Source organism: Zea mays, chromosome 3 (genome assembly GCF_902167145.1).
Source record: "Zea mays cultivar B73 chromosome 3, Zm-B73-REFERENCE-NAM-5.0, whole genome shotgun sequence".
NCBI lineage: Eukaryota > Viridiplantae > Streptophyta > Magnoliopsida > Poales > Poaceae > Zea > Zea mays.
Window position 1 is genome coordinate 62,883,053 of NC_050098.1, and position 26,470 is coordinate 62,909,522.

The following is a 26,470-nucleotide window of genomic DNA, read 5'->3' on the forward strand; positions in this document are numbered from 1 at the left end:
TAGCTGATCCATTTGCTTTGGCCTTAATTTATCCCCTTTGGCATTAAGCACCAAAATGGGATCATTGTTGGCCCTTTAACCCATTGCCTCACAAAAATGGTCAATTAAGAGCAAACAGGCAATAAGAGCATAGATATGAACTTGGAGTTAATACCGGAGTGCAGTGGAAGTCTTTGCATGGTCCAAGTTCACCTTTCCCTTTCAATTCACCTTTGAGACTACATCAAGTAAACTCAAGCACAAATGTTAGTCTCAAAGGGTTAAGTTGTAGCACTTCTCCCCCTAAATATGTGCATCATTCACACATGGACTTGTGATGTCCGGGGATCCCTTGCACAACTTGAGCACCAGAAGTAAACAACAAATCTCATAAATGCATAAAGTAACTTGATCAAAGGCATAAAACACATGTATGTTATAGATCAATCCAAGTTACGCGAATCTAAGACATTTAGCTCACTACGCAGCCTGCAAAAGGTTTTCTCATCTAAAGGCTTGGTAAAGATATCGGCTAGCTGGTTCTCGGAGCTAACATAGAACACTTCAATATCTCCCTTTTGCTGGTGGTCTCTCAAAAAGTGATACCGGATGTCTATGTGCTTAGTGTGGCTGTGTTCAACAGGATTATCCGCCATGCGGATTGCACTCTCATTGTCACATAGGAGTGGGACTTTGCTCAGATTGTAGCCAAAGTACCGGAAGGTTTGCCTCATCCAAAGTAGTTGCGCGCAACACTGTCCTACGGCAACATACTCGGCCTCAGCGGTGGATAGGGCAACGGAAGTTTGTTTCTTTGAACTCCAAGACACCAGGGACCTTCCTAGGAATTGGCACATCCCTGATGTACTCTTCCTATCAACCTTGCACCTGACATAATCAGAGTCTGAATATCCAATCAAGTCAAAGGTAGACCCCTTTGGATACCAGATCCCGAAGCAAGTTGTGGCAACTAAATATCTAAGAATCCGCTTAACGGCCACAAGGTGGCACTCCCTTGGATCGGATTGAAATCTAGCACACATGCATATGCTAAGCATAATATCCGGTCTACTAGCACATAAATAAAGCAAGGATCATATCATAGATTGGTATGCCTTTTGATCAACGGACTTACCTCCTTTGTTGAGGTCGACATGACCGTTGGTTCCCATCGGTGTCTTCGCGGGCTTGGCGTCCTTCATCCCGAACCGCTTGAGCAAGTTGCGTGTACTTCATTTGGGAGATGAAGGTGCCGTCCTTGAGTTGCTTCACTTGGAACCCAAGGAAGTAGTTCAACTCGCCCATCATCGACATCTCAAATTTCTGTGTCATCACCCTGCTAAACTCCTCACAAGACTTTTGGTTAGTAGAACCAAATATTATGTCATCGACATAAATTTGGCATACAAATAGGTCACCATCACAAGTCTTAGTGAAAAGAGTTGGATCGGCTTTCCCAATCTTGAAAGCATTAGCAATTAGGAAATCTCTAAGGCATTCATACCATGCTCTTGGAGCTTATTTAAGTCCATAGAGCGCCTTAGAGAGCTTACACACATGGTCGGGGTACCGTTCATCCTCAAAGCCAGGGGGTTGCTCCACGTACACCTCCTCCTTGATTGGCCCGTTGAGGAAAGCGCTCTTCACATCAATTTGGAACAACCTAAAAGAGTGGTGAGCAGCATAGGCTAATAGAATGCGAATAGACTCTAGCCTCGCCACAGGAGCAAAAGTCTCCTCGAAATCCAAACCTGCGACTTGGGCATAACCTTTTGCCACAAGTTGAGCCTTGTTCCTAGTCACCACCCTGTGCTCGTCTTGCTTGTTGCGGAACACCCACTTGGTTCCCACAACATTTTGCTTGGGACATGGCACTAGGCTCCAAACTTCATTCCTCTTGAAGTTGTTGAGCTCTTCCTGCATGGCCAACACCCAGTCCGGATCTTGCAAGGCCTCTTCTACCCTGAAAGGCTCAATAGAAGAGACAAACGAGTAATGCTCACAAAAGTTAGCTAGTCTTGAGTGAGTAGTTACTCCCTTTCTTATATCACCCAGAATCTGATCGACGGGATGATTCCTTTGAATCGTCGCTCGGATTTGAGTTGGAGGGGCCTGTGGTGCCTTTTCCTCCATAACTTGATCATCTTGTGCTCCCCCTTGATCACACGCCTCTTCTTGATGAACCTATTCATCTTCTTGAGTTGGGGGTGCACCATCATTGAGGGAGAAGGTTGATCTCGCTCTTGTTGTTCCTGTGGTCGCACATCTCCAATCACCATGGTCCGTTGGAACATCATCTTCATCTACATCATCAAGATCAACTTGCTCTCTTGGAGAGCCATTAGTTTCATCAAATACAACGTCGCTAGAGACTTCAACCAAACCCGATGATTTGTTGAAGACTCTATACGCCTTTGTATTTGAGTCATAACCTAGCAAAAACCCTTCTACAGCTTTGGGAGCAAATTTACAATTTCTACCTTTCTTCACTAGAATATAACATTTACTCCCAAATACACGAAAGTACGAAATGTTGGGTTTGTTACCGGTTAGAAGTTCATACGAGGTCTTCTTGAGGAGGCGATGAAGGTAGACCCGGTTTATGGCGTGGCAAGCTGTGTTCACAGCTTCCGACCAAAACCGCTCGGGCGTATTGAATTCTCCAAGCATCATCCTCGCCATGTCTATAAGCGTCCTGTTCTTCCTCTCTACCACACCATTTTGTTGTGGTGTGTAGGGAGCGGAGAACTCGTGCTTGATTCCTTCCTCCTCAAGGTACTCCTCCACTTGTAAGTTCTTGAACTCGGACCCGTTGTCGCTTCTTATCTTTTTCACCTTGAGCTCAAATTAATTTTGAGCTCTCCTTAGAAAGCGCTTTAGGGTCCCTTGGGTTTCTGGTTTATCCTACTAAAAGAATACCCAAGTGAAGCGGGAAAAATCATCAACAATAACAAGACCATACTTACTTCCCCCGATGTTGAGATAGGCGACGGGTCTGAAGAGGTCCATATGAAGTAGCTCCAGAGGTCTTGACGTGGTCATCACATTCTTGCTGTGATGAGTACTTCCCACTTGTTTACCTGCTTGACAAGCTACACAAGGTCTATCTTTTTCGAAAGATACATTGGTTAGACCTAACACATGTTCTCCCTTTAGAAGTTTATGAAGGTTCTTCATCCCAACATGTGCTAGACGGCGATGCCACAGCCAGCCCATGCTAGTCTTAGCAATTAAGCATGCATCTAGATCGGCCTCCTCCTTCGAAAAATCAACTAAATAGAGTTTGCCGTCTAGTACACCCTTAAAAGCTAATGAACCATCATTCCTTGTAAAGATAGACACATCAATATTGGTAAACAGACAATTATAACCCATATTACATAGTTGACTAACAGACAATAAGTTGTATCCGAGCGATTCAACTAAGAACACATTAGATATGGAATGCTCAGATGAAATAGCAATCTTTCCTGGACCTTTAACCTTGCCTTGGTTCCCATCTCCAAAGATGATCGAATCTTGGGAATCTTTGCTCTTGACGTAGGTGGTGAACATCTTCTTCTCCCCCGTCATGTGGTTTGTGCATCTGCTGTCGATAATCCAGCTTGAGACCCCGGATGCATAAACCAGCAAGGCAAATTAGGCTTGGGTCTTAGGTACCCAACTCTTGTTGGGTCCTACAAGGTTAGTTACAACATCCTTTGGGACCCAAATGCAAGTCTTGTCTCCCTTGCATTTGGACCCCAACTTTCTAGCAACCACTTTTTCATTTTTACATGAAAGTACATACTTAGTGTTGCAAGCATGAAAAATAGTGGTAGGTTTATTACACACTTTCCTAGGAGCATGAGACACAAAATTTCTCCTAGGCCTACCATTAGAACTGGAAGCAATCATGGCATGTGAGTCAAAAGCATTATAACTCCTATCATAATGAAAATTTCTAGAATATTTTCTATCATTGTACATGAAAGCATGATTCTTTTGACTGCTACTAGCCATAGGGGCCTTCCCTTTCTCCTTGTTGGGAATGGGAGCCCTTTGACATGTTAAGTTCTTGGCTTCCTTTCGAAAGCCAAGTCCATCCTTAATTGAGGGATGTCTACCAATGGTGTAGGCATCCCTAGCAAACTTTAACTTATCAAAGTCATTTTTGCAAGTCTTAAGTTGGTCATTAAGACTTGCCACTTCACCATTTAATTTTGCGATAGAAGTAAGGTGTTCAACACATGCATCAACATCAAAATCTTTACATCTATTACAAATGACAACATGTTCCACACATGAACTAAATTTATTAGCTACTTCTAGCTTAGCATTTAACTCATCATTAACACTCTTTAAGCTAGACAAAGTTTCATGACAAGTAGATAGTTCAGAGGACAACATTTCATTCCTTTTAATCTCTAAAGCAAGAGATTTTTGTACACTAACAAACTTATCATGCTCTTCATACAAAATATCCTCTTGCTTTTCTAAGAGTCTATTCTTTTCATTTAAAGCATCAATCAATTCATTTATTTTATCTACTTTATTTCTATCTAAACCTTTAAATAAGCTTGTGTAATCTACTTCATCATCACTAGAGTCATCATCACTTAAAGTAGTATACTTAGGGGTGTCTTGAGCGCTTACCTTTTTCTCCTTTGCCATGAGGCAAGTATGGCGCTCGTTGGGGAAAAGTGTCAATTTGTTGAAGGCTGAGGCAGTGAGTCCTTCGTTGTCGGAGTCGGAAGTAGAGCAGTCCGAATCCCATTCTTTGCCTAGGTGCGCTTCACCCTTCGCCTTCTTGTAGACTTTCTTCTTCTCCCTCTTCCCGTGTCTTTCATCTCCCTGGTGATTTTCATTATCGGGACATTGAGCAATAAAGTGACCAGTCTTACCGCACTTGAAGCAGGAGTGCTTTCCCCTTGTTTTGTTCTTGTTGGGGTACTCCTTGCGTCCTTTGAGAGCGGTCTTGAAACGCTTGATGATGAGGGCCATCTCATCTTCGTTTAGCCCGGCAGCTTCAATTTGTGCTACCTTGCTAGGTACCATCTCCCTGCTACTGCTTGTTGCCTTGAGTGCAATAGTTTGAGGCTCGTGGACGGGGAGTGGACCGTTTAGAGCGTCGTCCACAAATCGGGCCTCCTTCACCATCATCCGCCCGCTCACAAACTTCCCAAGAATCTCCTCGGTAGTCATCTTTGTGTACCCGGGATTTTCACGCATGAGGTTCATAAGATGAGGGTCAATAACAGTGAAGGACCTGAGCATAAGTCGGACGACGTCATGCTCCGTCCATCTCGTGCTTCCATAGCTCCTGATCTTGTTGACCAGGGTCTTGAGCCTGTTGTACGTTTGCGTTGGTTCCTCTCCCCTGATCATGGCAAACCTTCCTAGCTCGCCTTCCACCAACTCCATTTTGGTGATCATGGTGGCGTCGTTCCCCTCATGCGATATCTTGAGGGTGTCCCATATTTGCTTTGCGTTGTCCAAGCCGCTCACCTTGTTGTACTCATCCCTGCATAAGGATGCTAGCAAAACAGTGGTAGCTTGTGCATTCTTATGGATTTGCTCATTGATAAACACAGGGTTATCGGTATTGTCGAATTGCATTCCATTTTCTACTATCTCCCATGTACTAGGATGGAGACAAAATAAGTGACTACGCATTTTGTGACTCCAAAAAGCGTAGTCCTCTCCATCAAAGTGAGGAGGTTTACCAAGAGGAATGGAAAGCAAATGAGCATTGGAATTATAAGGAATACGAGAATAATCAAATGAAAAATTCGAATTAACTGGTTTCCTTTTCTCGTCTTCGCCATCTCTTGGGGAAGAAGAAGACTCGTCGCTGTCGTAGTAGACGATCTTCTTGATGCGCTTCTTCTTCTTCCCGTCCTTCTTCTTATGACTCGAGCCAGAGTCAGTGGGCTTGTCGTCCCTTGGCTCGTTGAAGATGGACTCCTTCTCCTTATCGTTGACCACCATCCCCTGTCCCTTAGGATCCATCTCTTCGGGCGATTAGTCCCTTTCGTGAAGAGAACGACTTTGATACCAAATGAGAGCACCTAGAGGGGGTGAATAGGTGATCCTGTAGAATTCAACAACTAATAGCCAATAAAACTTGGTTAAGTGTTAGTATGGCTAAGTAGCGAGCTCTTGTGAACACACAAGTAATCACAGAAAAGCAATCACAAGAGACACGCGAGTTATCCCGTGGTTCGGCCAAGTATAACACTTGCCTACTTCCACATTGTGGCGTCCCAATGGACGAGGGTTGTACTCAACCCCTTTCAAGTGATCCAATGATCAACTTGAATACCATGGTGTTCTTCTTTCTTATACTTTCTCCCGTTTGCGAGGAATCTCCACAACTTGGAGCCTCTCGCCCTTACAATTGATGATCACAAAGAAACACGGAAGTATGGAAGGGGAGAGCAACGCACATAAGACTCAAATCCACAACACAATCACGCACACAAGTCACAACTTGAGCTCTAAGTTCAACACACGGAGTTCTCAACTCAAGAGGAGCTCAAATTGCTAGCACAAGGAATCAAATGCGTGGGAGTGAAGTCTAGATGCTTAGGAATGATCAAAGAATGCTTGGGTGACTCCTCCATACGCCTAGGGATCCCTTTTATAGCCCCAAGGCAGCTAGGAGCCGTTGGAGGCATTCTTGGAAGGCAAATCTTGCCTTCTGTCGGGTGGCGCACCGGACAGTCCGGTGCGCCACCGGACAGTCCCTGTAGCTCTCCGGTGCGTGATCTCCTTCCTTTTCTGGCGCATCCTACCGTTGCAAATTTGTGGCAGTTGGCGCACCGGACAGTCCAGTACCCCCTGCCGACCGTTGGAGCGAGCCACGCGTCGCCCGCGGATTTAGCGGCCGACCGTTGCGCTGGCAGCCGTTGGCTCACCGGACAGTCTGGTGCACCACCGGATAGTCCGGTGAATTATAGCCGTACACCGCCGAAGTTTTCCCGAGAGTGGCTAGTTCACCAGAGACCAGCCAGGCGCACCGGACACTGTCCGGTGCACCACCAGACAGTCCAGTTTGCCAGATTGTTCTGAGTCTTTGCTGCACATAGGCACTCTCTTCCAATCTTTTTCTTTTCTTGTTTCTAGCACTTAGGTAACTTCATTAGTACCCAAAACAAATGTACTAAGTCTAGAAACATACCTTCTTGTTGATTTGCACTTCATTCATCATTTGGCATATAATAACCCACTTAATATGTGTTGGACACTTAATCACCAAAATATACTAGAAATGACCCAAGGGCACATTTCCCTTTCACATATGTCAGCACATTCTTGCCGATTTGAGAGTGGAGGACTTTGGCAGTCATCCTGCTGAAGCTTCCCCCATCATTCTTGAGCCCCTCAAGCATCCAAAGGTAACAGTAAGTCCCACTAGGGGTTATGAAGCTTGTCTTAGGCTCATCTTCCTTCTTCATCCAAATTTTATGATAGCCTGAATAGCAATCCAATAAGCTCATGAGCTCTGAAGTAGCTACTACATCCACAAGAGAATATATTCTTGGCAATGGAAATTCATCCTTCGGACATGCCTTATTGAGATCTGTGAAATCAATCACATTCTCCATTTCCCATTAGCTTTCTTCACCATCACGGTATTGGCTAGCCACTCTGGGTATGTTACTTATCTGATGACTCCGGCACTCAGAAGCCTTTTTACTTCGTTTCGTGCACCTTCGGCTTTATCATCGGACATTTTCTGAAGCTTCTGCTTTCTTGGCCTGATAGCCGGGTCTACATTGAGTGAGTGCTCAATGACATCTCTGTTGACACCACAAAGATCATTGGCTGACCAAGCAAAACATCCGTGTTGTTGAACATGAATCTCAACAAAGTTTTCTCTTGTTCATCAAACAATTGGGATCCCAACAACACTTTCTGCTCGGCTATGTCTTCACACAAAAGCATAGGCTTTGGTTGATCTGTCGAGGCAGCCTTGTCTCTTTTATGCTTATATTGTTGATGAGCTTCGGCTTCATCTATGTTAGAGAAGGCCTTCGAGTCTGTCCAGTTCCCTTCGGCTCTTCTAACAGCCTCTTGACTCCCATGCACAGCGATAGGCCCTTGGTCAGAAGGTATCTTCATGCACAAATATGTTGGGTGAAGTATTGCTTCAAAGGCATTCAGCGTCCCTCGACCAATGATTGCATTGTAAGGATAATCCATATCAACAATGTCGAAGACAACTTGCTCTGTTCTTGTATTGTGAACATAGCCAAAGGTAATCGGCATAGTTATCAAGTGCTACTATCTTCCTTCCTCCGAAGCCACAGAGGGGGTGTGTTGCATCATGTATCTTGTCATCCTGCTCCTGCATTTGCTTGAAAGCTTTTTCAAAGATGATAACCACTGCATTGCCTGTGTCTATAAGGACATTGTGAACCAGAAACCCTTTGATGACACAAGATATAACCATTGCATCATTGTGAGGATAATCTTTGAGCTGAAGGTCTTCCTGAGAGAAGGTGATTGGTATATGAGACCACTTGGACTTGATGAAGCGTCCTTGCACTCCAACATGTTGTACCCTTCTTTGTGCTTCCTTCTTCTGCTTCTTATTGGCTGGTCCAAAACTTGAGCCACCTGTGATTGGGAGCACCAGCTTCGTAGCCGAAGGTGCCATAGCTTGGTTGCTTTGCGAAGCCATTGTCGCGGTCGTGGAAGTGAGTTCACCGGAGGTGGGCACCAATGTTGATCACTTATCTCAAATACTGTGAATCAAGAACAAGGCAACACAATTCTTAATTATAATGGACTTTCATCTTCCGAAGCATTATCTCCACATTGGTATAATGCTCACCAGACGAAGGTCAAGAAGGACATACCTTCATCATTCAACATATGAATAGGAATGCAAACGGATGCAAACAATAACTGCATTTCGTTAATTTATTCATATTTGCATTCCATAAAACATATATGAATATTAATGAAATTCATATTTCATTGATACCTTCGGTTTGCTTGAAGGTGAAGACGTGAGAGAGTGATTATAATTCAGCGTGAACAGTATGGTGCTACTGTTCATCTATTTATAGGCACGGGACGCACCTGGGTGAAATTACATTCATGACCCTCAACATTTATCTACATACGACCTGGATTAGTAAGGTTTATCTGATCACTACAGGAAACACCTAAATTTTCGTGGGCCAAAAACCCATGAAAATAAGCTTAAACCGACGAAAATAACCGCCGAAAATAAGTTCGACGAAAATAATCAACTATTTCCGTCGGTACCGACGAAAATGACCTATTTTCGTCGGTTTTCCCAAGGCCGACGAAAATAGTTGGTCGGCCTTACGTCGGCCTCGGTGGCCGACGAAAATAGCTGGGCAGTATTTTCGTCGGCCTGATTGGAGGCCGACGAAAATTTATGATACCCCCCACAAAACAGATTTTTCTGCACCTTTTAATTGACAGCAAAATACACAATTCACAATACCACATATACAAATTCACAAGCAAAATACACAATTCACAAAACACATTCACATATACATAAATAGTCCATATTCCATACATAGTTTCAATACCATAAGTCCATAATTTCAAACAAACTCACTACTCACTAATCACTCCTGTGGGCTGTGGGAGTTTTGGCCACTCCCTCCTCCACCACCAGGAAGGTGGCCACTCCCTCCAGAACCATGGACGAGGAAGTCGTGGACGTTGACAGCACCCTCCTGAGCATGTGACGCTGAACCCTGCAATTCATCAATTATTCAAATAAGGCTGTGTTTTGTTATCCCTATACCTATACTGGCTATGTTTGGTCACTATTTGCATAAAACTAAACATGGAACGTCACATGTGATCCATGGTGATAAGGAGGTTGTGCATGCATCCACGGGTACTGTTGTGCTGGCCACCCCTAAGGTGGTGGCACCCACCCCGTTGGTGGCGGTGCCATCCACGCTTGAAATGGCTGCGATCCTTGAGGTGGTGGAGGCGTCCAAGTGCCTGGAGGTGCCTGCGTCCACCCAACACCGGTCCACTATGGTTGCGACGCTGGAGCTTGTCCTGGCCACTGTCCCCATCCTTGTGCCTGCGAGCCATTTTTTATAATAAAAAAAGAGTTTCTATGGAATTGAAGTGTTCAGATAGTGTTACCTGGGGACGGCGAAAAGCGGGCAAGTTCATATCAGGGCCGAGTCGAGTAGTCATTTCTTGCAAATGGATGAAACGTTAGAATCGCAACATTATACTTTGAATTAAAGCAACATATCAGGGCAATTGTTTCAGCTCTTCAATTAAAGGGCGAACAAACATATTCAGCTTTGGCCCTGGATGCTCGGGGCCTGGGATGACTAGTGCAAGGAACATGAACTCTTCTTTATTGACCAACTCAGGAGGAAGATTATATGGCACAATGAAGACAGGCCAACACGAGTAAGGGCTTGCACTGGTATTGAAAGGTGTGAATCCGTCTGTCGATAGACCAAGCCGTACACTCCTAGGGTCGTTTGCAAATTCGGGATCAAACTCTTCAAATGCCTTCCACGCATCACCGTCCGACGGATGCACCATTATGTCTGGATCAGTGACGAGACGTACACCATTCTTTGGCCACGTCATATGCAGAGCTATTTCCTTGTTGAGGAACAACCTTGAAAGCCGAGGAATGATGGGCAACCGATGAAGTTGCTTAGCTGCAACCTTCGTAACTACCAATTCACCCTCATCATTTGTCACCTCGACATATCTAGAAGCTTCGCAATGCTTACAACGGTCCAGCTTGTCATCCTCCTCAAAGAATAGCATGCAACTGTTGGGACACACGTCGATCTTCTCATATGTCATCCCAAGACCAGCCAACATCTTCTTTGCGAAGTACATATTCTTTGGCAACTTATGATTCTCCAGGAGAACCTCGCCCATCAGTTGGACGATGTCGTTGTAAGCACTGTTTGAAATGTTGTGCTTTGACTTTATCGCCATTAGTCTTGTGAGAGTCCCAAGAACTGACATCTGAGTGTGCTCATGCAGTCTCTCTTCTCCCGCGGTGAGTAGCCGGAAGAATTCCTGAGCATCGCGTGGAAGCTGCCCCGGCTCCTCAGCATTCATTTCAACATCCCTACCAAGATCATGCAACATGTCGTCCATCCTATCATGATCGTCATCAAGTTCCACCTCCATGTCAACGTGTCTAATAGACTCTCCATGCCGGTACCATACAAGGTAGTTCGGCATAAACCCACTTTTGCAAAGGTGTTTCTCCATTTCTTCTATCTTCTGAGGCCACTTGTTCTCGCAGCGATTGCATGGACACTTCACTAGACGACTTGTTCTATCTTTGAAAGCGTGCTCAAGAAAAGCCTTTGTTACACCCATCCATTCATTCGAATGTGCCCCATCCTTTCTCCACCCGTCATACATCACCCTCCGATCACCGTCCATTTCAAAGGCTAAACAAAAGACAAAGAACATCAACGATCCTCCGTGGCTTAGGTGAACTCCCTATTAGGTAAAGGCCCTAAACCCACCCAAGAGTGTAGGTCGATGCTTGTGATTTGTGACGTGTACCCTACGATTGCCGCGAAATTTCGGCAGCATAACCCCGCTGCTCTCCAAGCACACGCCTGAACATGGTGTGTTGGAGAACAACTGGGTTACACAACCGAAATTCCGCGTCAATCGTAAGGCACATGTCACAAATCACAAGCATCGGCTAACACTCTCAGGCTGTCCAAAATACATGGACAATTCCGGAACGGCGAACCTCACAAGCCAATGTGACGTTCGTCGTTCCCGAACGGGTGACACATACGGTTCGCTACGGTTAACGATCACCGTCCATAATAAATAACTTAAACAAAAGACAAATAATATTCACATTAACGGCACGCGCACGGCACGCCGCACGCGCACGGCCGCCACAGCACGCGCACGGCCGCGCACCCGGCACGCCACGGCACGCGCATGGCATGCCACGACCGCCACGGCCGCGCGCACGGTATGCCACGGCCGCCATGAGCATCAAATATGTTGGGAAAGAAGGGAGACGGGGAGGATCACCGCGGGAAACGACGGCGACGTGGACGGACGGCGGGCACGGCGGCCGCGGCATGGACGGACGGCGGGCTCTCTTCTTCGCGGGCGGGCGGGGCGCGGGAGAGCCGCGCGCGGCGGCGCGGAGCGGCGAGGGCGCGCGCGCGGGCCACGTGCAGCGGCGCGGCGCGTGCCCCGGGGCGGCGCGTGGAGAGCGGGCGGGCGCGGGTGGCGTTGCGGCGAGGGAGGGCGGGCGCGGCGATAGTGGGCTGCGGCGCAGCGATGGTGGGCGGCGACGCGGCGATGGTGGGCGGGCGGGCGCGTGAGGCGGCGCAGCGCGTGGAGAGCGGGCGGGCGTGGTCGGCGTTGCGGCGAGGGAGAGCGGGCGGGCGGGCGCCAACGGCGGCGCGGCGATGGAGGGCGGGCGGGCGGTGGCGCAAGGTCGAGCGAGAGAGTGACGAGCGAGAGAGAGAAGGTGCGCTGAGGCCGAGGCGGACAATTAACGGGCCTCTATTTTCGTCGGCCTCAGTAGTGGTCAGTTAATGCCTTATTTTCGTCGACCGGGAGAAGGCCGACGAAAATAAATGACTTATGTTCGTCGGCCGGGCTGTGACCGACGAAAATACACCTTATTTTCGTCGGCCTTGGGACCGACGAAAATATTGTTCCTATTTTCGTGGGCAGGCCGACGAAAATACGTACTGGCCCACGAAAATAGGACACATTTTCGTCGGTCCCGAGGGCCGACGAAAATAACGATGTATTTTCGTGGGCCGACCGACGAAAATAGCCAGGCCCACGAAAATTTATGCGTTTCCTGTAGTGGATCTTTCCTTCTTCTGCTTTAATTGAACCGAAGCTGATGATAGCTTCGGCATTTAGCAATGTTGCCTCTACGCAAGGTCTTCGTCTTGAGAACCTTCGGGAGAAGAAGGGAAGACTTCTATATCATTTTATCGAAGGTGTTTTTTTTTGAGGACCTTCGGTGGAGAAGAAGAACCCCAATATAATATATACGAAATAACATTGTCACGAGTGACAATTATATAAAATAACCTTATTTCCGATGGCATAATAAAAACCCTCGAAAATTAAAAGTTTAAATTATCTAAACACCACTAAGTAAACTAAAACAATTTAAATTTATTACATAATCAAATTCTGGCCGTCGGACATAACAAGCTAAACAATATTAAACATACAAAAAAATTAATACTGAAAAAAGACAACTAGAATACAATATATACATTAACAAAATTATACTAAAAATTAAAAATACTCACTTAGCGGCTTGACGGCGGGACGGTCGTCGGCGTGGGTGGGGCGGGGGACGAGTCAGGGCCGCCGGCGTCGGGGTAGGTGCCGGGGCGGCGGTGGTGACCGCCGACGGTTGGTAGAGGCTCGACGGCGGTGGTGGACGCTGGGGCGGCGGCACGAGCAGGGTGGCCCGGCCAGGGGCTGGGGTGGTGGCTGTTGACGGCAGCGGGAGGGTAGCACAGCGGTAGCGACGGAGCAACAGCGCGGCGGCAGCAGCGATAGAGCGAGCGGTGGCAGATGGAAATGAAACGGTGGTGCCTGGCCACGTACGTTAAAATCACTTATTTATGACTGCTGTCAGATAAGCTGTCGGACATAGGCTTATGTCCTACAACTGTCAGTCGAGCCGTCGAACGTAAGCTTATGTCCGATGGCTTATCTGACAGCCGTCAGACATAAGTTATTATTTCCAAGGGCCAGCAGAGGTCGTCGAGCATAAGCTTACGTCCGACGGTGGTGTAGGAAGCCGTCAGCGATTAAGTGGTCGTCGGATGTGAGTCGTTTTACTGTAGTGTTCACTTCATCCGCGAGCGTGTCGTTGCCGGTGATGTTCGCGTTCTCAGCGTCCCGACCATGTCGCAGTTCGCTAACATCTTCACCAAGGGGCTGCCTTTGAGTGTATTCAGTGAGTTTCGATCCAGTCTCAACGTATATACAGCATAGAGTTGAGACTGCGAGGTGTTAGACTCCTGTTTAGGGTTAGGGTTGGACACTCTTGTATTTACCCGAATACCCCTGTGTAATGGATTTGGGCCATCTATCTTATCTATATATTTTTTACTTCCAACCCTCATTAAGGTTAGGGTTTCAACAACTTCATTGATACGAATTGACTTTTCTTGGGAGATTCGCAGATATTTCGCTATATCAGTTTCGCATACATCGGTTAGGGTTTCAACAACTTCAATATTGATACGAGCTGACTTTTCTTGGGAGATCCGTCGCTACATCAGTTTACCATATATCGCTTGCATGTTGTCCAATCGACCGATGGCTCGGTGATCGAGTCTACGGGGCTCATCAACACAAACTCACGAGCAATTATTATTATATGATGTAAAAAAAGATTTACAACTGGGACTGCCCTGAGCTAGGGATCGAGCTGACTTTTCTTGGGAGATTCGCAGATATTTCCCATACGTCGGTTGCATGTTGTCCAATCGACCGATCGGCGCGGTGATCCAGTCTAGGGGGGCTCATCACCGCAAACTCAGGAGCTAGGAGCACCTTGTCGAACACGAGGCCTTCACGCTTTATTTATGCTGACTGAACAAAACACCCGCAGTGCATTGCATTCACTCCCTTGTTTGCTGCCCATGTCTTCCTCCCATAAGGCTATCCGCAACCGTTAACTCTAAATTTTTCCACCTATATCACTTTTTCCCCTATTTTCCCTCCTATTTTTTCATCTCCACAGCAGTTCCCCTAAATAATCCCCCTATACCCCACTACAACTATAAAATATCATTTTCTATATTAACTATCAATTTTTTATCTACTAAAAATTACTCGTGGACCCACAACACAATGTTTAGGGGATGAACAGTGACACACTACATCTGGGGAGAGAGAAGGGGGCCGGCGCGTAGTGGATGCTGTAGGGACACCGCTGTGGCTATAGAGTGCCGCTACAACCGGCATGCAAGGAGAGGAGGTTGCCAAGGGGGCACCGTTGCAGTTAGCCTAAAGAGAAGATGTACGACCCTCCATGTCATCGTGCATCCCGTCCAAGTGCCACCTCATTGTTGATTATGACTTGGAAACGAACAAGATCGGTGGGATAAACTTTCTCATGTTTTCATTCTACATTTTATTATGGAAGCTAAATTTAAATCGGGAATGCTAGAAACATTTCTTCATAAAAAAAAGGAATGCTACTTGCTAGAAACACGAACGAAAAAGGGATTCGTTGAAAAATCAACACTTGCCACTTTGAACGGAAGTGTGTCAATAGCCAAAGGAATACAGAAAGACAAAATGAGAATCACTGTCATAAAAGTATTTTAGGAGAAAAGCATTTTGATTAAAAATGGTACGTAGACAAAAAAAAGATGGTCATAAAAGGACGTCATTCCAAAAGTGGACGTACCCTTTTCAAAGTCAACACGCCTCTAAACTTATATTTAAATAGAGGAGGACCACTTAAGAGATTTATTTGTCCCTAAAAATCGAACCAATTTTCAAACACGCGAACTTCTGTAGAGACCCATCTCTGAAGTAAGATTAACCAACAAGACTCAAATAAAAACCCTACGGAAAAGTGAAAACATCCAACAACCTCCTTATTTTAGTTACAACAGGAAAAGATGAAACATCCGATGACCTCCTTATTTCCGACGGCTTCAGAGCCATCCATCGAACAATAAATTTATGTCTGACGGTGTTGGAGACTTGTTCTTAAATACTATTTAAGAATAAGACAACATAAATGTTAAATATTAACGTCCTTCGTCCTTCGAAGCATTATTTCCCTCAGGATATAACGATCTTTGGACGAAGGTCATGAAGGACGTACCTTCATCATCACGGTATACGTTAATGAAACATGAAAGATAAAATGAATAATCATATAACATCATTCATATATCTTTATTATATAATCATGAATAAATGAAGACAATACTTAACTATATTTTTACCTTCGGCTTGACAGAAGGCAAAAATCCAATGTGGCGCACGAGAGAATACAAGATAGCGTGAATACTACGGGGGTACTGTTCATCTATTTATAGGCACAGGACGCAGCCTGTGAGAAATTATATTCATGCCCTTTACAAATGATTACAATCATAATACAAGTTATCATGGGCCGATTGATCATTTCATCTTTAAGTCGGTGCATCTGAAAGTACGCTACGAAGCTCTCTGATTGGTAGCTTCGGCTTTGCTTCTGTGTCGATCTTCCGAAGGTGTTTCTTCTTATGGGACCTTCGGCGACGAAGCAGACCCCCAACAGTAGCCCCTTCACGGTGCCAGATCGTTTTTCGTAACGAGCTCGACCCGTGAAAAATTCTCTTAGACTTCGGAATGCTGAAGGTCCAAAAAACACCTTCCCTGAGCTCGTTGTCGAGAAACGATTTAAATATTCCGAGTGTAAGGTGGCCCCACCATACGACGGGTACGCGCGATCTGGTGATTCGCCTTCTTGGGCACTATGGTCCACCGTTCAGTGGGTGTGGGCGACTGTTCAGCGGGTGCGAGCGGCTTGACGATTTACCTTCCCACCTGCAGTACTATATAAACATACGAGTAGGTGTGAAGTTACCACAGCATTTACTGCTATTGCACTGTTGTGCTGCCAAAAAATTTGACCACAGCCGAAGCTTATTCACTGTATTCTCAATTCAAGCATCGTCACAAGAGGGAGCTTCGACAAACATAAAAAGTAATCAACTTCGTCAAACGCAAGAAATTCAGCATCAAATGGCCAGGGTGCGTTCAACAGCTAGGATTACACGCGACGGAGAGGAGACCGAAGCTACTGAGACTGCCCCAATCTCCGAAGTTATGAGGCAGTCAGGACTGGTTGTGCCAGAGGGTGCTTCTAACGAAGGTGCACCTGCTGCCGAAGCCGAGCAGGCAGATATTGAAGAGGGTGACGCTGGTGAAGAAGAGATAGATTACAACACCACTATGCCATCCAAACCTAGCCATTTGGATTTTGGGAAGTCAACTGTCTCCGAAGCTAATATGCCCATGATGACGAAGCTAGGCTACTTCGGGGAAGCCGAGAAGAAGCTGATTCGCTTCGGCGGGGAAGAGACCATCCCGAAACCAGAAAAATGATGAAGTGGTAGTTTTTAAGAGTTTCTTCAAAGTAGGGTTGAGGTTTCCTCTGCACGGAATGATTGCAGATGTTTTAGAAAATTTCGAAATTTATCTTCATCAGCTGACTCCTAACGCTATCGTTAGGCTCAGCGTCTTTATTTGGGCTCTTCGAAGCCAAGGAGTGGAGCCACTTGCCGAAGCCTTCTGCCGGGTGCACGAACTTCACTATCAGACGAAGGCTAGAGAAGATGGATTGCACAAGAATTTCGGCTATTATAATTTTGCGTACCGCAAAGACATGAAAACACTGGTGGTTAGCTACCGCACCAAATGGCCAACCGGTTGGAAAACTGAGTGGTTTTATGTTAAAATTGACAAGAAAAAGGAGAAGCTAGTTCAGAGTCCACTGGTCCTTACCTTCGGGTTAACTAGGCCCCAGTGCCGCATGACACCGGGGACATCATGCCCAGATGCTGTGGGCGAATTGCGAGTTATGTCTGAGCACATTGGTACTAGGGATTTAGTTCAGGAATACTTAGCCAATATGGTATTCCCAATGTTAAAGGAATGGGGTATGCCGAAGCTTAAAGGAGAGAAGAAAAAGAATGAACTCGTTCGGCTGCCTTATCATTTTAAGTTCAAGAAACACTTCAAAGTACCCTGCCACGAATGGTTGGATACAATTGAAGTTATGTGCAATGAAATCTTGGGCAATTATACGAAAAAAGAAGATCAACTGATGACAGCAGCCTTCGGCACCCAGCCGAAACGAAGGTTAAACCGAGTAATGGACGCTTTGAAATTTGAATACCCAGATTACGAAAGGTTAAGCAAAGATGCTGAAGGGCCAAAACGAAAAAGGGCTGTCAGTGTTATGCAAAGACAAGCTGCCAGGATGATAAAAGAAGATGAGAATTTAGCAAAAAAGAAAAAATCCAGTCATGAGCCGAAGGTGGCCGTGTCGAAGAAAAGAAAGGCTACAGCTCCGAAGCCAAAAGCTGATTTAGAAGAAGAAGTTCCCTCAACACCTTCTGCCACTGACGCAGAAGAAATTTTAAAGGTAATGACTAAATCTCTACCTAATAAGCTAAGTCCGCTGGGACCGGGACTGATGAAGCTTTTATAGAAGAAGAAGGAGCCTTCGGTTGCTGAGAAGCCCGCTGAACCAAACAAGCGGAGGATTATTACTGTCATTGAGGCTATTGAAGAAACACCGCCATCGGCCTCAGCACCGAAATCAGCAGCAACCGAAGCTTCTACTTCCAAAGCAGCAGCAGCCGAAGCCACGAATTTGGAAAACATACTTACTGATATTGATGAAATGATTTTGAATATGGCTGAGGAAGAAACTGCTGCAGCTGCTGAAGAAGGGGAGAAGATGTCTGAAAAGGAGAAGGAGATTGCCGAGGATGCTTCAAAAGAAGAAGATTTCAACTTTCAAAACATAATTGGGCAAGAATTGTCTAAGGCTGAAAAAGAAGAACTGAGGGACTATGCTATATCTTGCGGGTATCAGCCAGGGGCGCTGCTCTTCGGTGGTGTTGCCGAAGAGAGTTTAGGATGCCTTCGGGACCGAGTTGGGGCGAAGGTTGTCAGCACTTTATCGAAAAGTGTTAGTTTTCCGAAGCTCGAAGCCGATCTCAGCAGATACCGACGACAGCATATTGCCGATAGCCTGTTTTATTCTAATTTTAAGGTAAAATTCTTCCCTTAACTTTTTATTGTTTTGATATGAGGATATTTTCTGATGGAAGTTATTTTGCCAGAGCCTACTACTAAGCAAAGCCTTGAGGATGCAACAAGACCTCGAGGACAAGAAAAACGAAGTTATAATTGAGGGCTTAGAGAAGAAGATTAAAGATCATGAAGCTGCCCTAGAAAAGAAAGACTTCGTGCTTCAAACGATGGAAGGTTCATTGGCAGAAGCTCAAGCCGAGATCGCCAGATTGAACAGCAAACTTTTCCTACAGTCAAAAAGCTTTGAGCAAGAGAAGAAAGATTTCAAAACAAAACTCGAAGCCGAAGTTGAAAAAAGTTCAACTCTACAGAAATCACTCAAGGATCTGCAGGAAAAATGCTTAGGCTTTGACACCCGGTGCATTCAACGACTGAAGAAGGTCTTTAATTTAGTTGGAGCCAGCTTCGAAAAGTTTAAACCTTCAGTTGAAGACTTGCCAGGCACATTTGATCATATCGAAGGTGAAGTTGATGCTCTCGATGAAGTTTTAGCTGGACATGGTGACTTTTATGCTCTGCTAGCTTCTCGAGGCACAACTGTCACTTTCATGAAGGCTGGTTGTACACATGGAAATATTGTAAACAGACCAAACTTCAGCCTGTCACCGGCAGACTTGGATGACATCCCCGGCCTGGCCCGAAGCATCAGAAACAGTTTCGTTACTCAAATCTGGGCAAAGGGCGGGCGAAACTTGGCTGGTGACGAAGCTCGAAGGCACCTTAAACCGGTAATAAACTCATACCTTGTGCTTACCTTTTCCTTGAAACTTGAATTTACCTTATAATGCTTTGATATGTACAGGATGACGAAGCCGAGGAGCATTGAGCCGAAGCTTAGCAGACGATCTGAAGCTTAGCAGATGATGATGAAGCCGAAAACCTTGCTGTGAAAAAACTCTAGAAAAATTCTTGTATTATCCTTTGTAAAGAATATTGTAATTTGAGAATCAGATACTACTCTGTAAATTTGTTCATACCTTGTAATATATTTTTATCTTTCCATCCACGTATGAACTGCTTTGATGTGGACGAAACTTGTATTTTTTGAGCAGAAGGCGAAAAACACCTTCCCTTCTTTTCGTACACAACGAAGCATAAATCTGCTTCCGAAGCCGTATTCTTAGAGCCGAAGCAACTGTTTGTATCTGTATGATATGATGATGATGATCCTATGTATGTCTAAATGAATGTTTATGAATGAAATGTATGATGTAATGTATCGTGTCAATGAATGCCCAAAAACACACATACGAAGCCACATCCATAACCTTCATTCTCTTAGGAATGACTGAAGTATCTTTGCCGTTTATTTTTCGGCTGCACCGCTTATTTTTTGGTGTAAGTTCTGCATCCCCTTAGGAACGTCTTTTGAACTTCTTCGCCTTGTACTTTGGCGGTATTCGCGTTGACTTTTCGCGCTTCGCCTTATATTTCGGCGGTATTTGGCTCGCATTCCCTCAGGATCGACTTTTGAGCAGAAAACTTACGCTGCGCTCCCTTAGGAATGGCTTTTTGTAGCTTCGTCGTGCTCTGCATCCCATTAGGGACGACTTTCAAGCTTCTCCCTGTTTTTTCCTTTTATCTGCACTCGATGGTGCATGCTCAGATTTTATATTTACATATTTTGGGGGATTTTGCTCTCGTAGAGCTGAATAAGAAAGGAAAAATTACAAACTATGGCCCCATTAAAGACGTTTCTCCCCCTTTGGAAAGGAAAAGGGTGCCATAGGAAAAATGTAAAAGATTACATCAATTTATACATAATACCGTCGAAGCTCATCCGCATTCCAAGATCTAGGAATGTTGTTGCCGTCCATGTCCTTTAATCTGTAAGAACCGGGTCTTGACGAAGATACTACCAGAAAGGGTCCTTCCCACTTCAGCTGAAGCTTGCCTACTGTCTTAGGGTTGGCTACTCTCTGAAGCACCAAATGTCCAGGCTTAATGTCTTTCAACCGAACTTTTCTATCACACCATTTTATTGTTTTGGCTTGATATTTGTTGATAATTTTCCACAGCCTGAAGTATGGTCCCTTCTATAGTATCCTTTGCCACAGAATAATTAGCTTCGTCTTCTACCAAAGCTACTGTTCTAATCGACCCCGCATTAGCCTCTTCAGGGGTTATAGCTTCGTCACCAAACAATAACTTGAATGGTGTAAAGCCTGTTGACCTTGATATAGATGTATTGTGGCTCCACACCACTTTAACCAACTCATCTGGCCACTTTCCTCTGGGCTGATTGAAGATTAACTTCATTATTCTCGTAATTATAATACCATTTGCCCTTTCAACTAGTCCGTTTGATTCTGGGTGCCTGACTGATGCAAAATGAATTTTTGTGCCGATCTGATCGCAGAAATCTTTGAAAGTTTTGGCATCAAACTGCGTTCCATTATCTACAGTTATAGCCTTCGACACACCAAAGCGACAACCTATATTCTGCCAGAAGAATTTTTGGACTGTAGCCGAAGTTATTGTAGCCAAAGGCTTTGCTTCGATCCACTTAGAAAAATATTCTACCGCCACCACGACATATCTCAAGTTGCCCTGCGCTGGTGGAAGTGGACCTAGTAGATCCAGGACCCATCTTTGCAATAGCCAGGTTGGTTGTATCAGCTGAGTCAATGACGAAGGTTGCTTCTGATCTCTTGCATATTTTTGGCAATTTTCGCACTTTTGAACCAAATCTGCTACGTCTGAAGCTGCCTTCGGCCAATAGAATCCTTGTCGGAAAACCTTTCCCAGAAGAGGTCTGGACCCAATATGGGATCCACACAATCCTGCATGTATCTCCTTCATCACTTCTATACCTTCGGTTCTGGATAAGCACTTGAGAAGTGGGGGAACAAACTCCATGTTTATATAACTCACCTTCTATTATGACATATGGTCTTGTTCTTGCTTCCATTCTTTTGTTATAAACCTCATCATCCGAGAGACAGTTACCTTGGAGGAAAGATATAATCTCAGTCCTCCAATCTTCACTATGGACAGGAGATATTGTGAGCACTGCTCTTTCGAGAAGTTCCACCGAAGGTGCTCTTATTGTTTCAAAAAATACTTCCGAAGGTAGAGGAAGCCCCTGTGCGGCTGACTTGGCTAGCAGATCAAAATGCTCATTTTCTCCTCATGGAATATTCTTAACAGAAAATCCTTCGAAAGAAGCTTCAAGCCTTTGAACTGTGTCCAGGTATTTCTCAAGCTTCGGATCTCTTGCCTTGCAACTCTTGTCAACATGACCAGAAATAACTTGAGAGTCGGTTTTAAGGACTGCCCTTCTTATCCCCATTGCCTTTAACTTTCGAAGCCCCAAAAGTAAAGCTTCATATTCAGCAATATAATTTGTATAGCTGAAATCAAGCCTTGTTGCATATCATGTTCTGACTTTAGAAGGTGCAACTAGGACAGCAGCCGCACCTGCACCGAAGGTTCCCCAAGAACCGTCGCAGAACACTGTCTAAGCTTCGGCATCTTTATTTGCTTCTTCTTCCTGAGCCCCTGGCGTCCAGTCAGCGATGAAGTCTGCTCACGCCTGGGACTGGATTGAGGATCTATGCACATAGTCAATACTGAATTCATTAAGCTCTGCAGCCCACTTTCCAATTCTTCCAGTAGCTTCTATGTTCCTCATAATATCCTTCAGAGGCTGTGATGAAGGAACGATTTTGTGGTATGCTTGAAAATAATGTCGAAGCTTCCTGGAGGCCATTAAGACAGCATACAACACCTTCTCCAGTTCTGTATAGTTTTTCTTTGATAAACTTAGAACTTCAGAGACAAAGTATACTGGGGCTTGCTTTTTAATTTGTCCTTCAAGCTTCTCCTGTACAAGCGCCGCACTCACTGTAGAGTGCGAAGCTGCCACATACAATAGTAATGGAGCCCCTAGCGCAGGTGGAGTTAATGTTGTTAGATCAATCAAGTATTGCTTTAGCTCTTCGAAGGATTTCTGTTGAGCTGGGCCCCATTGAAAAACTTCGGCTGACTTTAGTATTTCAAAGAATGGCAAGTTTCTTTCTGCTGATCTAGATATAAATCTATTCAATGATGTCAGTCTTCCTGTCAGCCGTTGGGCCCCTTCTTTGTGCTTGGCGGCTCCATCCGAAGGATAGCTTCGATCTTGCTTGGGTTAGCTTCAATCCCCTTCGTTGAAACTAGACATCCAAGGAACGTACCCTTCTTCACTCCAAAGACACATTTTTCTGGATTTAATTTCAGGCCAGCTTGCCTGAAATTAGCAAATGTTTCTTGCAGATCAGTATTGTGATTTTCTTGCTTCGTGCTTTTTACTATGATATCATCAACATATGTTAGCACATTTCTGCCTATCTGAGAATGAAGAACCTTGGCTGTCATTCTGCTGAAGCTTCCTCCAGCATTCTTGAGCCCCTCAGGCATCCGAAGATAACAATAGGTGCCACTGGGAGTTATGAAGCTAGTCTTCGGCTCATCCTCCTTCTTTATCCATATTTGATGATATCATGAGTAGCAATCCAGCAGACTCATAAGTTCTGAAGAAGCTGCTGCATCTACAAGAGAGCCTATTCTTGGTAATGGAAATTCGTCCTTTGGACAGGCCTTGTTGAGATCCGTGAAGTCAATACACATTCTCCATTTGCCATTGGCCTTCTTCACCATAATAGTATTGGCTAGCCACTCTGGATATTTTACCTCTCTGATAACACCAGCACTGAGAAGTCTTTTTACTTCATTCCGATCACCTTCGGCTTTATCATCAGACATTTTCCGAAGCCTTTGCTTTCTTGGCCTGAAGGATGGGTCGACATTGAGTGTATGTTCAATGACGTCTTTGTTGACACCACAGAGATCATTGGCCGACCAAGCAAAAACATCTTTGTTGTTGAATAAAAACCATATCAAAGTTTTCTCCTGCTCTTCAGATAGCTGAGACCCCAATAGTACCTTTTGCTCTGCTATGTCTTCACATAGAAGCATGGGTTTCGGCTGATCAGCCAAAGCAGCCTTCTATCTTCTGTACTTGTACTGTTCACAAGCTTTGGCTCCATCTATATTGTGGATCGCTTTGGAGTCTGTCCAGTTTCCTTCACCTTTTCTAGCAGCTTCTTAACTACGAAGGTATCTTCATGCATAGATATGAATAGCAATAGTCGAAGTAGCTTCAGCTTGATTGTTGAACGAAGCCATCAGCTCAACAGTGGAAGTGAGTTCACCGGAGGTGGGCGCCAATGTTGGGGACTTGTTCTCAAATACTATTTAAGAACAAGGCAACAAAAAATGTTAAATGTTAACGCCCTTCGTCCTTCGAAGCATTATTTCCCTTAGGATATAATGATCTTTGGACGAAGGTCATGAAGGACGTACCTTCATCATCACGGTATACGTTTATGAAAGACAAAGCATATGAAACATGAAAGATAACATGAATAATCATATAACATCATTCATATATCTTTATTATATAATCATGAATAAATGAAGACAATACTTAACTACATTTTTACCTTCGGCTTGACAGAAGGCAAAAATCCAATCGTGGCGCACGAGAGAATACAAGATAGCGTGAATAGTACGGGGGTACTGTTCATCTATTTATAGGCACAGGACGCAGCCTGTGAGAAATTACATTCATGCCCTTTACAAATGATTACAATCATAATACAAGTTATCATGGGCTGATTGGTCATTTCATCTTTAAGTCGGTGCATCTGGAAGTACGCTACGAAGCTCTCTGATTGGTAGCTTCGGCTTTGCTTCTGTGTCGATCTTCCAAAGGTGTTTCTTCTTATGGGACCTTCGGCGATGAAGCAGACCCCCAACAGACGGCTTCCAGTGGCCCTCGGATATAACCTTATGTCTGACGGCTTATCCGGCAGCTGTCGGAAATAAGGCTTACGTTCGATGGCTAGCAGATAAACTGTCGGACATAAGCAATTTTAAGGAAACGACGCCCGATCGTTCCATTCCACTTTTCACACATGCGCGCCCACCCAACTCTTGACACCACAACACCTTGTCAGGACGCCGACGCCCTAGCCGGTGCCCGCGCCCGGCCTTGCCCGGGTCCGCGTTTGCCCTGACACTGACCACCTCTACGTCGCCCGCCGTCGGCCACCCCGACCCCGCCCACACCCGCGCCTAGTTCCTCTGTTGATTGTTGTGGTGGAACCGCACAGATTATTCCAGCTTAAGTGCCTAAGTTCTACCTTAGAGACGATGACACACTTAAAACGGAATAAACTGTTAGTCTGTCGGATCTAGTCCGATAAAACCACTTACACCAGATCGAAATATCATTTGCACACTCGAAGGTGAGACACAAAGAAATACAATAAAGCACAATACCACAAGTTAAGGAAGACTTAAAGTTATTACATCAATCGGTGTTCAAAAGTAGAAACTATAGTTTTTGATGCAGCGGATATAACTAACGAAGTTAACTGGAAGTATGGTGAAAACTGGACAATTACTCCTAGTCCTCTCCTGCAGAGATAGCATCCCACTCGACCGTCCATCCCGGTGCAAGGGTGGATGGCCAATTCACACCAGCAACCAATTCATCCAAGGATGTACATGTAAATCATGCCGCAAGAATGGTGAGTATACAAATACTTAGCTAGACTTACCCAGTGTAAGGAGTCTACTCCTCTATCTCAAGATCATGAAGTTATTTGGCTGAGAGGTTTGGTTGCTAAAAGAACTAGCCGAGTCTAAGTCAAGTTTTAACTTTTCGAGTTCTAGAGTATTCTTTAGACTATGTTAGCATCCTTCTAATCACACATGGTCACAAGCATTTATAGCAAACAACACTTTATATCATGAAACCTCATTACACTTCTTACTCGATACAATAGCAAGGATCAAGTAGTCTCATTAACTGTGAGAAGCAGGCGATTTGAATCGAGTTCTAACCTTACAAGGTAAACCTAAACACATGACATTTAGGGGCACTCCATCCCCACACACATCAACCGTCCCCATCGATTCCCCACCAACATAACAGGTCCCACATCCTTTGGGTACAATGCTCCACTGACCCTGGTCCTAGCCATGCAATGACCAAACTTGTACCCACCATAACTAAAATGGGAAGTGGGGGATATGTCTGTGGGAAGGTTCAATCAGATACTAGGCTTATTGATTTACCATATTTATCGGCATCTGCTTAGTACTTTCAAACGCTTGACACTCGATACCACACATTAATCCTTATTCTGATTCCGTCTTGTATATAGGGCATCCCCTAGGGATCTGTGTCTACAGACAATCATAAAACTCATTATCAAGATGATTACAACCAAATCCTGACCTCACGCAAGTGCTAGAAAAATCATTCAACTTCTATCGAGATCCCTACTAGCAAAACAGTTACTCGTCCTATAATACCAGTATTCATTTCATAAGGGAACCTGAGTTCATGCAAATAGGGTTTCAAACAACTCCTACACATAATGCACAATACAAGTCTAAAACATAATTGCAGTAAAATAGCATAGTAACGATTATGCATAAAATCGAGGCTTGCCTTCAAGTGCTGGTGCTATAGGGATATCCTTTGTGGTTGGCTTGGGAGCAGGTTCCTGGACTTCCTCTTGCTCAACTCCTTGCTCCGGGGTCAACACGTACTCTCCGCCAGCGAGGTTGTAATATAACGAATACAATGTATAAGATATAT

At 44.9% G+C, this 26,470-nt stretch overlaps 1 protein-coding gene across 1 annotated transcript in view; it reads right to left on the reverse strand.

The window, feature by feature from the left end:
* Nucleotides 1-13,274: 13,274 nt before the first annotated feature.
* The window catches only part of LOC118476795 (uncharacterized), a gene marked incomplete at its 5' end in the record, with an annotated part of 182,055 nt that continues 168,859 nt past the window's right edge, over nucleotides 13,275-26,470 (reverse strand). Inside the window, 2 exons of the mRNA XM_035966569.1 lie at nucleotides 13,275-13,566; nucleotides 13,754-13,950. Coding sequence (XP_035822462.1) covers nucleotides 13,275-13,566; nucleotides 13,754-13,950 — 489 coding nt within the window. The remainder of the gene's footprint in view (nucleotides 13,567-13,753; nucleotides 13,951-26,470) is intronic.